General features: G+C 53.3%; 2 protein-coding genes across 6 annotated transcripts in view; one reads left to right on the top strand and one right to left on the bottom strand.

Annotated features, from left to right (window-relative positions):
* Positions 1-10,411, top strand: part of LOC110292770 (chloride channel protein ClC-Ka) — a 13,989-nt gene extending 3,578 nt beyond the window's left edge. For 2 of the 4 annotated variants that reach the window (XM_021160327.2, XM_021160328.2), the window contains exons 6-20: positions 196-273; positions 355-433; positions 854-979; positions 2,456-2,540; positions 2,655-2,756; positions 3,314-3,398; positions 3,651-3,824; positions 4,548-4,617; positions 4,772-4,882; positions 5,414-5,627; positions 6,677-6,810; positions 7,571-7,659; positions 7,792-7,875; positions 9,661-9,747; positions 10,068-10,411. In XM_021160327.2, the coding sequence (XP_021015986.1) occupies positions 196-273; positions 355-433; positions 854-979; positions 2,456-2,540; positions 2,655-2,756; positions 3,314-3,398; positions 3,651-3,824; positions 4,548-4,617; positions 4,772-4,882; positions 5,414-5,627; positions 6,677-6,810; positions 7,571-7,659; positions 7,792-7,875; positions 9,661-9,747; positions 10,068-10,115 (1,566 nt within the window). In that variant the 3' untranslated portion in view covers positions 10,116-10,411. The remainder of the gene's footprint in view (positions 1-195; positions 274-354; positions 434-853; positions 980-2,455; positions 2,541-2,654; positions 2,757-3,313; positions 3,399-3,650; positions 3,825-4,547; positions 4,618-4,771; positions 4,883-5,413; positions 5,628-6,676; positions 6,811-7,570; positions 7,660-7,791; positions 7,876-9,660; positions 9,748-10,067) is intronic. The other 2 variants (XM_029475843.1, XM_029475844.1) reach the window with 1 other exon arrangement.
* A 435-nt stretch (positions 10,412-10,846) lies between these two features.
* Positions 10,847-16,068, bottom strand: part of Fam131c (family with sequence similarity 131 member C) — a 16,466-nt gene continuing 11,244 nt past the window's right edge. Inside the window, exons 2-7 of one of the 2 annotated variants that reach the window (XM_021160535.2) lie at positions 15,198-15,313; positions 14,652-14,687; positions 14,318-14,411; positions 12,513-12,695; positions 12,177-12,287; positions 10,847-11,640 (exon numbers count right to left, since the gene is read on the bottom strand). In XM_021160535.2, coding sequence (XP_021016194.1) covers positions 11,384-11,640; positions 12,177-12,287; positions 12,513-12,695; positions 14,318-14,411; positions 14,652-14,687; positions 15,198-15,313 — 797 coding nt within the window. In that variant the 3' untranslated portion in view covers positions 10,847-11,383. The remainder of the gene's footprint in view (positions 11,641-12,176; positions 12,288-12,512; positions 12,696-14,317; positions 14,412-14,651; positions 14,688-15,197; positions 15,314-16,068) is intronic. The other variant, XM_021160536.2, reaches the window with a different exon arrangement.

Raw genomic sequence — 16,068 nt, 5'->3', positions numbered from 1 at the left:
GAAGGGAGAGGAGGAAGGAGAGAAGGAAGAGGAAGGAGAGAAGGGAGAGGAGGAAGGAGAGAAGGAAGAGGAGGGAGAGAAGGGAGAGGAGGAAGGAGAGAAGGAAGAGGAAGAGGGGGAGGAGGAGGGATGGGGGAAGGACTCATATTCCCCGGTGCACAGACCCTTGGCCTGCATCATGCCTCTCCCCATCAGGGCCCGTTTGTGCACCTGAGTGTGATGATTTCTGCTTATCTGGGCCGCGTGCGCGCCAAGGCCGTCGGGGATACTGAGGTAAGGGGGACAAGAAAGGTCCCCTTTGAGACTAGAAGGGGCAGTGAGCTAGTTCTGAAGCCAGGGTTCTGTTTTCCCCAGAGCAAGGCCAAGGAAGTTGAAATGCTGTCGGCGGCAGCGGCAGTGGGCGTGGCCACAGTCTTCGCCGCTCCCTTCAGCGGTGAGAGCTCTGTCACCTCAGTCGCCTTGTAGCTCCCACGGTCCTGTCCTCCCCAGCTTGATCGGGTCCCCACCCCACTCCACCCCAGCTGCCTCCTGATCCCGGCAGGAGAACCTCCAATCCTTCCAAGCGTACAGCCATTCGGGGGTGGTTGGGGTGGGCTGTCCAATCGCTGTAGACTTTCTTTGAACTCATGTGGGTCTGAGCCTGGTTTCCTGGGCTGGAAAACTGGAAATTCTCACGCTTTGGAAATCCTCATGGTCCCACCCCGTAGGTGGGGATGGGGACAGCTGATCTTGGCTTGAGTCAAGGGCAAGGTTAATAGGTGCCTCCAGCTGTCCAGGCAGCAAGCAGCAGGTGAAGGAGAATGTGACACCCCACACACATCCTACAGCTAAGGAAAAGCCGCGTGTCCCCTAGGTGTCCTGTTCAGCATCGAGGTCATGTCCTCTCACTTCTCCGTCTGGAATTACTGGAGGGGCTTCTTCGCTGCCACCTGCGGGGCCTTCATGTTCCGTCTCCTGGCGGTCTTCAACAGTGAACAGGGTGAGCACCATTTTGGGACATAGTCTCCACCCTCTCTCTTCTGTGACTCCTCCCCCCATTGTCTCCTCCTTCCTTCCCCTCTCCATTCACCTCTCTCTTCCTTCTTTCCTCCCTCCCTTCCTCCCTCCCTTCTTTCCTTCCTTTTTCCTTCCTTCCTTCCTTCCTTCCTTCCTTCCTTCCTTCCTTCCTTCCTTCCTTCCCGCCCTCTTTAACTCCTCCCCCAACTTGGTTTCTGGAGCATCTACACAGAAGGTCCAGCTCTGGGTCTAAGTAAAAGAAAAATCTATACTAAAAGAAAATTCGTGTGTGTGTGTGTGTGTGTGTGTGTGTGTGTGTGTGTGTAGATGTGCACACCCATTTGTGTGTGAATCAGTTGATTTATGGTATTGGGTGACACTGGAGGGATGTTCTCAGCCTGTCTGCATCTTGGTCACCATAGCGTCACGGAGAAGGTTAAACAAAATCCAGAAAACATGTGTTTGAGGACAGGACAGTCCTGTGTCCGGGGTCAGGACTTCCAAGGGCGCACATCTTCCAGCCCAGCATGGAACTTTCCTATAGGAATCTTCATTGCTATCACCCTCACTACAATTCCCCATTCCTTAATCGTGAGGGTCTGGGGGTGCTGAACTATCTCTGAACCAGTGAGTAGACTCCACCAAGATCAGCTAAGCATCCAGGATAAGAGATGAGCCACTGGCCCTGTGCCTGTGAACAGAATACACACAGCAGTCAAGGTTGGAAGACACTGAAAATCTCCTCTGGGTACAAAGCTGTGTAATATGATTGGACACTTCTAGGATTTCCACATGGTCTTTGAGAGGGACACTACAAGTGACTCCTTTTTTTTTTTTTTTTTTTTTTGAGACAGGGTTTCTCTGTATAGCTCTGGCTGTCCTGGAACTCACTTTGTAGACCAGGCTGGCCTCGAACTCAGAAATCCGCCCTGGTCAGTTCTTGATTGCCAGATTGTTGCCAGAGCAGCATGCAGTCGTAAGGTGTGCTCTGCTTCCAAACGCTCACCCCCTTCAAGAGGAAATAATTTGGTAGATACAGAAATGGAATGACGAATTTACTTATATTTTGGTCAAAACTGGAAGGGCCACAACTTGGGGAGTAGCTGAGACGAGAGGACACACGCAGATATAGAAAATCTGACATGTCAGGGTCCCTGTGGTACCGAAGCTTCCTGTCAGACATGGAGCTTTCTTGGGGGACATCTTAGTTGTTAACACGTTAGCATCTAGTTGCCCTCTCCTTAAGTATCTAGGTAGACAGAAGGGAGCTACCCGTGCTGGGCTGAGAGAAAGGCTCTAAGGGTGGAAAGAGCTACGGCTGGCTGAATGGCAGGCCCAGGTTCAGAGCCAGAGCTATCTGGTCTCAGGGCATGGTGCTACCTCCCTGGTACAGATTATCCGGGAGATGCTTCGGGTGGGTGTGGGGTGACCTCAGACCCCCACTCCCACCCTCCCCCAGAGACCATCACCTCCATCTACAAAACCAGATTCCGAGTGGATGTGCCCTTTGACCTGCCTGAAATCTTCTTCTTTGTGGCTCTGGGGTAAGTGGGGTCTCAGGCCCTGACAGCCCGACCCGGCTCCTTCCAGGTATGAACTGGGGGTGGGGGTTGGAGGGCAGGGAGCAGCTCGGGATTCACCCTCACCGACACCTCCAGGTTCATCTGCGGGATACTCAGTTGTGTTTACCTGTTCTGTCAGCGAAATTTTCTCCGCTTCATCAAGACCAATCGCTACACCTCCAAACTGCTGGCTACAAGGTAGTCAGGAGGGCCCACTCCCAGCCTTTTGTAGCAAGCCCCACCCCCAAGTTAGTATCTTACCCACAGGCCCTTTAGGTACCTTCTATGTAACAATGTAACACCTCACGGGGTACATTTTCTCACTCGTACCCACCCCGGGCCAAGTTCCACAGCACTTGACGCACTTACTGGAAACCAGGTCTGTCATGGAGCCCTTCCCAGCATGCACTGTCTCCTCTCTCTGAGCCCCCTCTCCCCCCGATCTTGGAGGTCCTCTTTCTCCTGGCCTAAGGCCAATCCCCACCCTGGCCAGCTAGCCTGTCCTCACTGTCCCCCTCTGTCCCAAACCCTCGCTCAGCCCTCCCCTTGCCATGCCCCTCCTCCTGGGCTCCCTCAGCTTCCTCTCTGGAGGGAGTCTGTCAGTTTGTCTGCCCTTGCCCACCTCTGTCCATAATTCTTTTCTCACTGTAACCCCCAGGGTTGTGGGCTTGCCTTTGGGAGAGAGCTGTCATGTCTCCCTACACTGTGGGAGAAGGAGATGGGGCAAATGAGAAAGATCTCCCTTTCTCTCACAGCAAGCCGTCCTACGCAGCTCTGGTCGCACTGGTCCTGGCCTCAGTCACCTATCCCCCTGGTGTGGGCCGTTTCATGGCTTCCCGGGTAAGGGGCTCTGAGCTACTGGGATGGGTGGGTGGTGAGCCCCATTTACTGACTCCTCTGTGTAGGTCCCGTCTCATTCATCTCCCCTTCCTGAAACTCTCCAGGGGAGATTCTAGGGGGTCGCTTTTCAGATGATGAGGTTGTATTTCAGCAATGGCAGCGTCACTCTCAGGGTCCTCAGAACCTGAGGATGGAAGAGTTGAGGCTCAGGTGAGCGGGGGACAGTTGGGGACCCGCTGACCTCCTCCACAGCTGTCCATGGCAGAACACTTGCACTCTCTGTTTGACAACAACTCGTGGGCGTTGATGACCCGGAATGCGTCCCCACCCTGGCCTGCTGAGCCCGACCCCCAGAACCTGTGGTTTGAATGGTACCACCCGCAGTTCACCATCTTTGGGACGCTGGCTTTCTTCCTGATCATGAAGGTGGGTCCCTCCTGTTCTCAGATCTGGGGTAGGATAGGGCTGCCTTCAGGAACCAAACTGACACTGGAACATTTCCACTTCCAACCTGAACCTGGCCCACTACGCTCCCAGAGAAGTCACAGTCGCTCCTCTGCCTCAGAGCCCTTTTTTTCTTTTTTACTTTTAATTCAATTTCTTCATCTTTACAACGAAATAGCTCAGCATTCTTAAAGAGGTGGGCATGGTAGCATGCTTGAAAACAAAAAACAAAAACCCGACCCCAGCACCGTAGAGGTGAGAGGTCAGGAGGTTCCCTTAGGACTCACTGATCTGTCTGTCTAACTGAATAGGTAAAGGCCAGGTCAGTAAGAGACTCTGTCTCAAAGGAGGTGGACAACAGTTCTAAGCATAACACCTGAGCTTGTCCTCTGACCTACACACACACACACATGTACAAATTTGCACATGCATTTTTTAAAAATGAAGCAATGGGGGTAGTTACTCTTTCTACCCAAAGAGTCAGTTAAGGGCAAGAAAACAAAATGACCTAACACGTGCCCAGCACATAGTGGGCACTCTGGGTTTGATTTCTTCCTGTTTGATGTCATCTGTGATTCCAGTCAGCATGGTATCCTTTTCTCGGGGAACCCGCCACCTCTGTCCCATCCCCCCTTGCTCACTCCTGCCGCGGTGGCGGTGGTCCTAACCTCTGCCCTCTGGTCCCCTCTCCCGCTCCCGGCACAGTTTTGGATGCTGATTCTGGCCACCACGATCCCCATGCCTGCTGGCTACTTCATGCCTATATTCATCATCGGTGAGTCTGGATCCCAGGAGGTCCAAGGGCACGGGGCAGAACCCTGATTCCCACACACCACCCATCTTTCAGGGGGTACTGGGAACGAAGCAGGGTTCGAGGGTCTTGGGGGTCAGGTCGGCCTGACTGGCCCTTCACTCTGAGTCTATGGCAGGAGCTGCCATCGGGCGCCTCTTGGGAGAGGCCCTGTCTGTCGCCTTCCCAGAGGGCATTGTGGCTGGTGGAGAGGTCTATCCCATCATGCCTGGGGGCTATGCTCTGGCAGGTGAGTGGACCCCGGCCCTTCAGGTGGGAAGACCCCGTGGGCTAGAATATAATTAAAGGGGCCGATGCTTGTGTGGAGTGAACTGTACAGTGTGCCTCCCAACTCCTAAAACCCCGCCCACTCCCAAAGCCCCGTCATCCTCTGAACCTCCAATCTCTCTCTTCCTCCCCCTCCTCCTCTCCCTCCTTCCTCCTCTCTCTCTGGTTTCTCTGTTTAGCCCTAGCTGTTCTGGAAGTCACTCTGTAAACCAGCCTCATTGAACTCAGATATCCACCTGCCTCTGTCTCCTGAGTGCTGGGATTAGAGGCGTGCACCAACCACCTCCGCCCAGCTCCCAGCTCTTTCTTAGCTCTGTCTGTTTCCCATCCCCCACCCCCTCTGTTGTCTCTTTTCTCTTGCCATGCCTGGGCACTTTAGAAATTTCCAGTATGTGCCCTCCGGACATTTCTGACCCTAGCCACTGTTACACCCATGCCCTCTGGATGAGCTTGGCCCTGGCTGGAGTCACCCACGGTGGTTCTGCCCCTGCAGGTGCTGCTGCCTTCTCCGGAGCGGTGACCCACACCATCTCCACAGCGCTGCTGGCCTTTGAGCTGACTGGCCAGATCGTTCACGCACTGCCTGTGCTGATGGCTGTGCTGGCGGCCAATGTCATCTCCCAAAACTTACAGCCCTCTTTCTACGATGGTACCATCATGGCCAAGAAACTGCCGTACCTGCCGTGGATCCGTGGCCGACAGATTGGGTGAGCCCGGGACTGAGGAATGGGATGGCCAGGGTGGTGTGGAAGTTTAGGGACACACACACACACACACACACACCCCAACACCACTGCAATTGCCTTCAGCCCATTAGCTGGCCCTCAACCTCCCCGGAGCTTCAGGGGCTGGGAGAGAAAGCCAGAGCTTGGACAAGTCTTACTTCAGGTCACATGGAGGTTGAACATCCGTTAGGAGGCCTCTCTCCTCTCTCTCTTGCTCTCTGGCCTAACTAGGTGGTCAGGAGCTAGGATGCAGATGTGGTCTGAGATCCTTCCTCAGCCAGAATGCACCCAGCAGTTTCTGTTTCCAGAGCAGCCGTGACTGAGGCCATCTCAACAGCCCCTGATAGTTTAATTTTCAACTTAACAAGATATATAATGATACCTCGGCAAAATAGTTTCCAGGCTGTGTCAGCTGTCCCTAAGTGTGGGCAGTGCCATCCCATGAGCTTTGTCCTGAACTTAATACTAAAGAACAAGCGAGGGCTGGAGAGATGGCTCAGCGGGTAAGAGCACTGACTGCTCTTCCGGAGGTCCTGAGTTCAAATCCCAGCAACCACCTGGTGGCTCACAACCACCTGTAATGAGATCTGACGCCCTCTTCCGGTGTGTCTGAAGACAGCTACAGTGTACTTATGTATAATAATAAATACATCTTTGGGCCGGAGAGAGCAGGGACTGAGGGAGTTGACTGGAGGGGGGGAGCGACTGGAGTGAGCAGGGGCTGACTAGAGTGAGCAGAGGTCCTAAAATTCAATTCCCAACAACCACATGAAGGCTCACAACTATCTGTACAGCCACAGTGTACTCATATACATAAAATACATCTGATGCCCTCTTCTGGTGTGTCTGAAGACAGCTACAGTGTACTCACATATAATAAATAAATAAATAAATAAATAAATCTTTAAAAAAAATTAAACTATCAGCTATCACACGTGGAAGCTCTCCCAGCAAGGTTTCCTGTCTTGTCCTGGGGGGGGGGGCAGCACCCCCCACTGCAGGGCCTGCTACATGTTTTCCTCTGTCCACAGCTCCTACCCTGTCACGGTGGAACATTTCATGAACTCTAACCTCACCACACTGGCCAAGGACATGCCCCTGGAGGAGGTGGTCAAGGTGGTGACCTCCACAGATGTGTCTCAGTATCCCTTGGTGGAGACCAGAGGTACTCGGCTGGGGTGGGGGTGGGGGAGGGGCACTGCGTGGGGATTCCCTCTAAGTGTCAGGGCGGCAAGGGCAGGCAGGGTGTTGGATGTGCCTCTGAGTCCAGACTCTGCTGTGTGACCTGGGGCAAGTCCTTAGCTTCTCTGTGCTGTGGTTTATTGTGAATGAAATGGACATAATAAGCATGCTAACTTCCAGAGGTTTGGAGATGGAAAGTCATTGTAAAGCAGCCTGGGGGTGGCGCTTGGGATGCTAGTCAAGGATGATACGGCCATCCACAGCTGCCAAACATCTGTGTCTAAAACTGAGTTCCAGGAGGCAGGACAGTTACCCACTGTGCCCCTCAGCCTGCGTTCCCTCAGCTGTAAACTGGGTGAAAGGTGTCCTAGGAGACTGAAAATTCTGTGATTTTCTCTGACACTTAAGAACACCCAGCATGAATGAGGCTGGAGAGAGAGCACCCATTGGTTAAGATCAAGGCTGTTCTTATAGGACCTGGCCTTAGTTTCCAGCACTCTCATGGCAGCTTACAACTGTCCTTAACTCTCATTCAGGGGACTCTGGTGCCCTCTTCTGGCCTCTGTGGGCACTGCACATAATATGTGTAGTGCACATATGCAGGCAAAATATTCATACACATAAAATAAAAATAATAATCAAATCTTTAAAAAGAAGCGCCCAGCATGTTCATGGCACATAGTAGGGACTCAGATAATGTGACTTTTATTTTTATAACAAGTCCCTTCCTCTGTACTTCCTAGAGTCTCAGACCCTGGTGGGCATTGTGGAAAGGACCCACTTGGTGCAAGCCCTCCAGACCCAGCCAGCTTCCTGGGCTCCAGGCCAAGAGGTGGGCTCCCCTGCCAGGTGTGGGGACAGAGTGGCGGTGTGATCAGGGCTCTGAAGGGAGAGAGGAGTTCAAGGGTCAGGAGCCTGGGAACTACAGGCTGACTCAGACCCCATTTTCTTTCTCCAATCCCAGCGATTTCTCCAGGACATCTTGGCTGGTGGCTGCCCCACACAGCCAGTGACCCTGCAGCTGTCCCCAGAGACCTCCCTGTATCAGGTAAGGGAGAAAAAGGGTGGAGAGGGAGGAGCTGATCGGGACACTGGCTCCATATCCTCTTTCTGTGGGGTGTTACACACACACACACACCATATATACACACATACCATACACAATATACACACATACAACATATACACACATACACACACACCATATATACATGCACAACACAAACACACAATACATATACACACACATACAACACACACTATATACACACATATACACACATACAACACACACACACACACCATAAATACACACATACCATACACAACACACACAACACATATACGTACACACCACACAATATATACGCACACAACACATATACCTGCATACCACACACAATATACACACATGCATGCACATGCATACACACCTACATGCACAACACATATACACACATACAACACACACAAACATACAATACACATACACACATACAACACACAAACACACAATACATATACACACATACAACACACACTATATACACACAGATATACGCATATACACACACAATACATATACACACATACAACACACACATTCATCTACAGATGTGCCCAGCAGCCGCAGCCTGGGTCATCACCAGGGTTCCTGGGGCGATGCAGAGGATTAGGGACTTGAGAGAGCTTGGGAAACGCGTGCTTTGGGTAGGAACAGGTGCTTGTTAGTTAGAAGCATCCCTGTGGCTGGGCGATGCCTTAGCTTTAGCAACACTGGCTGCTCTTCCAGAGTGTCAGGGTTCGAGTCTCAGCAAGCACATGGCAGCTCCAGCCCTTGAGGATTCAGCACCCTCTGCTGGTCCCTAGAGGTACGTCATACATGCGGCTCACAGTCATGCATGCAGGCAAAACACCCATGCACTTTTAAAAAAAAATCTGGGCAGGGCGGCAAACACGTTTAATCCCAACACATGGGAGGCAGGGCAGGAAAATCTGTGTGAGTCTGAGACCAGCCTGGTCTACATAGTGAGTCCCAGGACAGCCAGGGCTACATAGAGAGGCTCTGTCTAAAAAAACTAAACAAACAAACAAAAAAACTTTTTTTGGGGGGGGTGTGTTGAGACAGGGTTTCTCTGTATAGCCCTGGCAGTCCTGGAACTAACTCTGTAGACCAGACTGGCCTCGAACTCAGAAATCTGCCTCTGCCTCCCAAGTGCTCGGATTAAAAGTGTGTGCCACCACACCCAGCCACAAAAAACTTTCTAAAAAAAAGATGTATTTACTTATTTTATTTATATGAGAACACTGTAATATCTTCAGACCCAGAAAAGAGGGCATCAGATCTCATTACAGATGGTTGTGAGCCACCATGTAGTTGCTGGGATTTGAACTCAGGACCTTCGGAAGAGCAGTCAGTACTCTTAACCACTGAACCATCATCTCTCCAGCCCCACAAAAAAACTTTTAAAGAAGATTTTTAGCATCACACAGGGACCCCAATTGAGCCCCAACTCCCTGACTCCTGTGAGAAAACTGCTAGGTTACCCAGCCTCTCAGAGCAGGCACTTGGGGTAGGGGTGACAGACTCAGTCTAGGAACCTGGCTATGGCCCCAAACTTTCTACCAGGGCCTGATGTCCTTGAGACCCGGGAAACCTGGACCAAAGGATTTCGTCTGCCTGAGACCTTGCTTCTTATGTGGAGTCTGGCTCCCCCTAGTGGTTAGACTAGACACTGACGGCTGGACTCGACTCCACTCACCTGGCCAGAGAAGCGTGTGTGGGCAGAGGGGTGTTCCCTAACCCCATCGGTTCCTGTCAACCCCCCTGCAGGCACACAGGCTCTTTGAACTGCTGACCCTTCAGGCGCTGTTCGTGACGTCACGGGGCAGAGCTGTGGGCTCTGTGTCCTGGGTGGAGGTACTGGGTCTTGAGAGTGGACAAAGCAGGCTGGGCGGGGGTGGGGGAGGCAGGGGTGTGTGTGCCAGCATTCCCCTTTCAAAACTCCACGGAACTCTGATGTACTTTATTCCTTGGACTAAAATGACCACTGAGCCTGGGACATCAAGTTACCAGCCTGCCACCTTCTGGGTTCAGAGTCCCTTATCTAAGCCACGGGATAGACGGCAGCTGTAAATCCACAGACTCGATCCTTCCGTGGGGGTGTGCTCGATAGAGGCCAGAGATGTCTCCATCCCCCCAACCCTCCTTCCCCCTCGATCCTTTTTTCTCTGTTGTAGCTGAAGAAAGCCATTTCCACCTTGATCAACCCACCAGCCCCTAAGTGAGCCCGTGTGGGGGAACAGGAACCCAGCTGAGGGCTCCAGATGCTGCACAGAGCCCTGCCCCTTTTCCCTCCCTCCCTGCACCCCTCCAGCCCAGCCCAGCTACTCAGTGCATCAGCCAGCTCTACCCAGCTGAACAGGGCTCCACATTTATCATGCCCCCCCCCCTCCCCTCAGAGGACAACATCTCTCTGGTCTGAAAGGGACAAATCTCACCCCAGTGGATGGGACGTACCTTCTGGGATTATCTATTCACAACCAGCAGCTCCTGAGAAAATAAAACTAAAGCTGATTCCCAGAGCCACTGTTCACCCATCTTCTCCCTCAGGAGTTCGCAATTGGTCCCTTGGGTTCTAGTGCTGGCCTAGGTTAAGCTCTTGCGGCATCTGGTGCTCACAGATCATCACAAAGCATCGAAGACTGGGCTTGGGGCCCCTCAGCCTCTGCTCTGTAGCGGGGAGATGGAAGGGAGAGAGAGTCCCTACCGGGTCCTCAGATGCTTGGCCTCATGTATCCAAGGACCTTGAATGTGTGTGGCCCTGTCCTCCAGACTCAGTCTCCCTGTGGTACAGCTGGGTAAAGCAGGGTCCCTGGGGGTGAATCTTTGCACCATCAAGACATCCCGGGCCTCTCCAGTGTTTGTGTGTTGGAGGTGGGAGCCTTTTCCAACCCCTCAGACCTTTATCCAGGGCTCGACAACAACGTACTTTCCCCAGGAAGACCAGGTCAAGTTCATCCGGGATTAACACACTACTTTAATGTCACCAGAGAACCCTGTGGGAGAGGGAGAGGGAGGGGGTGTGAGGGAGGACACGTGGGTCCTCTTGGCTGGGAAGCGGGGCGGGGCGGGGCGGGGTCACAGAGGAACCAGGTAAGAGAGGAAGGACAGACAGACAGTCCAGAGACTGGAGAGAGTCCAGGAGAAACGGTCCCACCTTCCACGAGGCAGATGCCCAGACTGAATGGGGCAGGCTGAGCCCAGGTTGAGGTTGGCCCCCCCAAACAATCCTCTTAATCTTTCCATGGTGTCCTCCTGGGGGCCCGACTGTCAGCTCTCCTGGGGCTGGTTGCCCTGGTGTCTGCTTAGAGTCCTGGAGCAGGCTGTGAGCAGGTCCATGGAGGCACTGAGCGGTGCACAGGAGTAACAGCCAGCCTCCTCACCACACTCCACCCTGTGTTTGTACGGAGGAGGAGTCGAGAGATGCCCCGTGGTACAGTGGTACAGCTGGGCTCCCAGCAGGGTGTGCAGACAACGGACTGGCCATCTTGCCTCAGTTGTAAAACACTTCGTCTTCCTCTTCTGAAAGAGAGCCACTGTCCACCGACGGCAGCGAGCCATGCAAGTGGGCCCTGTCATCGAGCCCCTGGGCCCCTGGCAGCCGCTGCCGGTGCTGCTGGGTGGAGCTAGGGGGCTCCTCTGGTGAGGGCCAGACATCATTCAGGGTGAGGCCAGGAGAGCAGGCTAGGAGACTGTCGTCTTGTGAAGGGCCGCTCAGGAGGCTGTCCTGAAAGTAGATGCTCTCGAGGTCTAGAAAACCAAATGGGGGTACAGGGGAAGAGATGGAATTCTGCGCCGCCTGTGCCCTACTTCCCAGGGTGCGGGAGACCAGGCCAGGGTGAGGAGGCCTGCTATGTCACTGTTAAGCTATGCGACCTCAGGCGGGTCTCCAAGTCTCTCTGAGCTCAGTTTTCTCCCTATGACGGACGGAGCAGAGACGATAAGAGCAGGAAGTGAGTACTGGGACAAGAGGTTCTCTTTCTGGTCCTCTATCCCCTACCCTCCTAGTCATAGGGAGAATCATGTGAGAAGAGCCAAGGGAAGCTTCATTGGGACCCAGGTTTGGGGAAGCAGCACCCAAAATCCACCTAGTGCCAGCTTAAGCTGCACCCCACCCAGTCTCTCCTTTCTGATAAGCGCAGCCCCTAGGAATGTTGGAGCCGGACCTGCCAGTCCCAGGTAGCTGGGGAAGAAGGGGGAGGAGGAAAGGAAGGAACCCTGCTGAGAGTCCTTGGCGTCCCTCTGAGGGCTGCTCCACCCACCCTGCCTTGTCATCCCTGCTGTACCTTGGAGCTGGAAGGCACCCTGGGTACTGTCCTCGGGCTGCAGTTCTTCGTCATCCAGAGAGGACCAGGCACTCAGAGTGGCCTCCGTGATGGCAAACTGCTCAGCGACCCCTGGGGGTGGGGTGGGGGCGGGGCAGCAAGATTAGACTCAGTGAGCACAGGGGTGGGAAGGGGGCGCTCTATGCCTCCATGGGCCTCTCTGAGCTGTGAGAGAGGAAGCCACCGAGTGCCCCGCCCACCATCCTGCGCGTTTACGCGTTTACCGCAGGTTCGTTCAGACCCCGCTTCAGGCTGAACACCCAGCCGGTTGCCTCTCTCTCCGTGATCCCCACTCACCCGCAGCAAAGCGCGCCTCGCGCAGCTCGTCCGGGAGGCAGCAATAATGTTCGTCCTCTGCGGGGGACAGCTCCCAGCCTGACTGCTGGGCGCTCCAGCCTTTCCACTCGATGAGGTGGGCCACTCGGCCACGGGCCATGGCTGTGGGCTTTGTGATGTGGTCCTTGATGCTCTGCACCACCCCTGTGAAGCCATGGATAGCTGTCCATGGAGTGGCCGTCCCAAAGTAAGCCCCCGCTCATGACACCCAAATACCTCAGACCATCCTGCCACCACGACCAATTCTGCTCTGTGCCATCGCAGACTGATGCCCTCCTTCACGCCATGTCCCTCCCGTTTGTATGCCCCCTCATTCCCAATGTCTTATTGAATCTGGATCAAGTTTCCCAAACCAGCCACTCCTTCCTCCGGCTGGCCATGTGACCCAGCACCTTCCACTCATTCTCTATGGATTGAGACTCTAGTGAGTGGAGGAGCATCAGGGAGTACTACCTGGAGGAGGTGGCCTGGAATTGGGCTCTCTGAAGGCCTATTGGGGTGGGACAGATGGTGGCCAGGCTGGCAGAATTTCACAGATGAGACAAGGTTAAAGCTCAACACCATATAACCAAAGATGAGACACGGGGCAACTAGAGGCTGGGAGCCTTTCATCAGCCAGACAGGGACTAGGGAGCCGAGGTGAAGACTTGGTATTATCTATACAGCAATGGAGGGCCTTGGTTACAACATGGCCAGACAGGAACCAGGGAAGAGGTAGGTTAGATCTGTTACTTGGGATATCAGTTGTATCCCAACTGAAAGACTGAAGTTCAAGGGTGGAGATGGGAGTTGAGGTAATCAGAGGCCATGGTAGGGAGCCAGGGCGAGACAGGAGAAAGGCTGGCGAAGCTTATGAGCTGACTGGCTGGATGTGGAAGGGGATGGAGATGAGGAAGCAAGAGCCCAGCATCTCCACTAACTGAGGTAGGGAACAGATCCGGGCATCCCCAGGACCCCTAAAGCCAGGCAGGCAAAAGGCTTAGGGGACCCAAGCTCCAAAGTCAGATGAGACCATCACAGGAATTAGGGACTGGGAACACGGCAATGATGGAGATGAGGAAGAAGGGGGGACCTGTTCCCCCAGTGAGGTGCTGGCTGCAGAGTACTTGAGGCAAGGAGGTGGTGTTTCTTGGGACGGGGAGGTGGATGGAGTTTCAGGAGAAGGAAGTTGCAGAAATGGAGATGGAGGAAGGCAGCCAGGCTCTCTGGAAACATGGAAGGATCTTGTGCCCTCAAGGTCACACAGTCCTCAGGGGCAACTGAGGGCTGGACAGGGAGCAAAATCAAGCCCAGACTCTTGGTCTTCAAGCGCCATTGAGTCTTAAGGCTACCATCTGCAGAGTGGGCTGAGGCAGAGCGAGTCCCACGACTGTAACCAAGTCTCCACTGAGCAAAATCACTGTAACCAAGTCTTCACTGAACAGAATCCTCAGTCTCCTTCTCTCCCCAGGGGTCCGCCCAAGAGCCATCCCCCAGGGGGACACAGTCCCCACTTCAGGTTCTGCTTCTAGGGAACAAGACCCAAGGTGACGTGGGAGACCACGCAGTCAGACACCCACAGCCTGCACCCTCCCCTCTGAGACATCTCGGGGGAGGGGGCCTGAAAACTCAGCAATCCAACTCCCAAGAGAGGGGACCCAGCTTGAAGTCTGGCAATTTAGAAAACTGTTAAACCCGGCATGGCTGTGTCCCTTTGCTATCAGTAGCACATATCCATGGGAGAGCGTACAATCTCTAAGGGCCAGAGGGGGGCTATCCTGACCTACCCACAAGGGATGACGTAGCCAGGGCAGCCACGCTGTAGTTGCTGGGGCAGGCTCTAGAGTCAGATATGTAGCCATTGGTGGTCTGGAAGCACCTCTGTAGAAACAGAAAAAGGTGGGTAGGCAGGAAGGAAAGGCAGACAGAAGGCACCCCTCCCAGCTGCTCATCAGGTGATGGCCAGGGATCAGGCACAGAAAGGTAGGGAGGTCCTAGCCATTCTCACAAGATCGCCTTCCCTGGGCTGGCAGGACTGTGGGCCTAGGCTGGGCACAGCAGAGGAAGGGAAGGTGATGTCAGCTGGGCTGGCTGGACTTGGGGCAAGCAAGCAACACTGACCTGCCATGGATCCCAACAGAAATCCATCTGCTTGTCCTGAAGGAAGAGGAGAAAGGGGATCAGTCAGGGCTGTGGCACTGGGGTGGGGGTGGGGCAGGGCGCATATGGCTATGTCCGGAAGTCCTTCAGGGCAGGTGGATCCACCTTGTGGTGTTCTGAGAGGTTACAGGGCCCCTTGCTATACCAGGACCCCTCTCTATACCTTCCTGATCTACTCGGAGCATCTTCTTGCTTGTATTCTAGAGAAGTTCTTGGCAGATGCTAGGTTGCTCTAGGTTGGCAGCAGAACCTTCCGTCTGCAAGGTTGAGTTACTTTGGACGGGAAGACCTTTGGGGTGGGGTTGTGTTGTCTAAATAAGTCTGGCCCAGTCCAATCCAGAGCCTCATCTAGCTGAATGCCAAGCCCTCCGTGCCCCTATTGCCCAGGGAGAAGTTGGGATTGGCAAGAAAGAAAGGAATTGAGAATGGTTTCTGCTTGCTTCAGGGAAATAAGAGAGCAGCTGGAGTCGGGGGCAGGCCGGAGGAGGGTGATGGATAGCCAGTTACCTTGCCAGCAACATGGTCCGGAACAATGGCTGGTGAGTGGCTGGAGGGCAGGTCCCGATTCAGGAGGTCTGTGCCCTGAGGCCTGGGGCTGGTTTTGTGGGCACTTGTGAACAGATCTGGAAATAATGACAAGAGAAAATTAGATAAACCCCAGTTAGCAATATGGAAGAAAAAGAAATAGGGGCTTTTGAGCAGGAAGAAGTCAAGCCATCTCTGCTTTATGTGCTGGGGGAGGGGGATAGACTTGGTCAAAAGATAGCAGAATGGATACACTAATCAGTAAAATAAAGGGCACAGAATGGACATACAAAAGCCAGTAGGCTGGGCGGTGGTGGCACATGCCTTTAATCCCAGCACTTGGGAAGTAGAGGCAGGCAGATTTCTGAGTTCGAGGCCAGCCTGGTCTACAAAGTGAGTTCCAGAACAGCCAGGGCTACACAGAGAAACCTTGTCTCGGGAAAAAACCAACCAAACAACAACAACAACAAATGTGGGTTAAAATGCACACCCACTGTCCCAGCTATGAGGGGGAAGCAGGAGAAACATTGAATCCTAGGAGTTGGATCAACCTCAGTTACAAAGAATCATAGTAATTGCATACTTGGTTTTCTTTCCTTTTCTTTGTTTCTTTGTTTCTTTCTTTTCTTTCTATCCTTTCTTTTCTTTCTTTGTTTCTTTCTGTCTCTTCTTTTCTTCTTCTTCTTTTTTTAAATTTATTTATTTACTTATTTATTATATGTAAGTACACTGTAGCTGTCTTCACACACTCCAAAAGAGAGCATCAGATTTCATTAGGGGTGGTTGTGAGCCACCATGTGGTTGCTGGGATTTGAACTCAGGACCTCTGGAAGAGCAGTCAGCGCTCTTAACA

The sequence above is a fragment of the Mus caroli genome, chromosome 4 (genome assembly GCF_900094665.2).
Source record: "Mus caroli chromosome 4, CAROLI_EIJ_v1.1, whole genome shotgun sequence".
Classification (NCBI taxonomy): Eukaryota; Metazoa; Chordata; class Mammalia; order Rodentia; family Muridae; genus Mus; species Mus caroli.
Note: the sequence above shows the minus strand (reverse complement) of the source record. Positions and strands in the feature narration are given on the sequence as shown.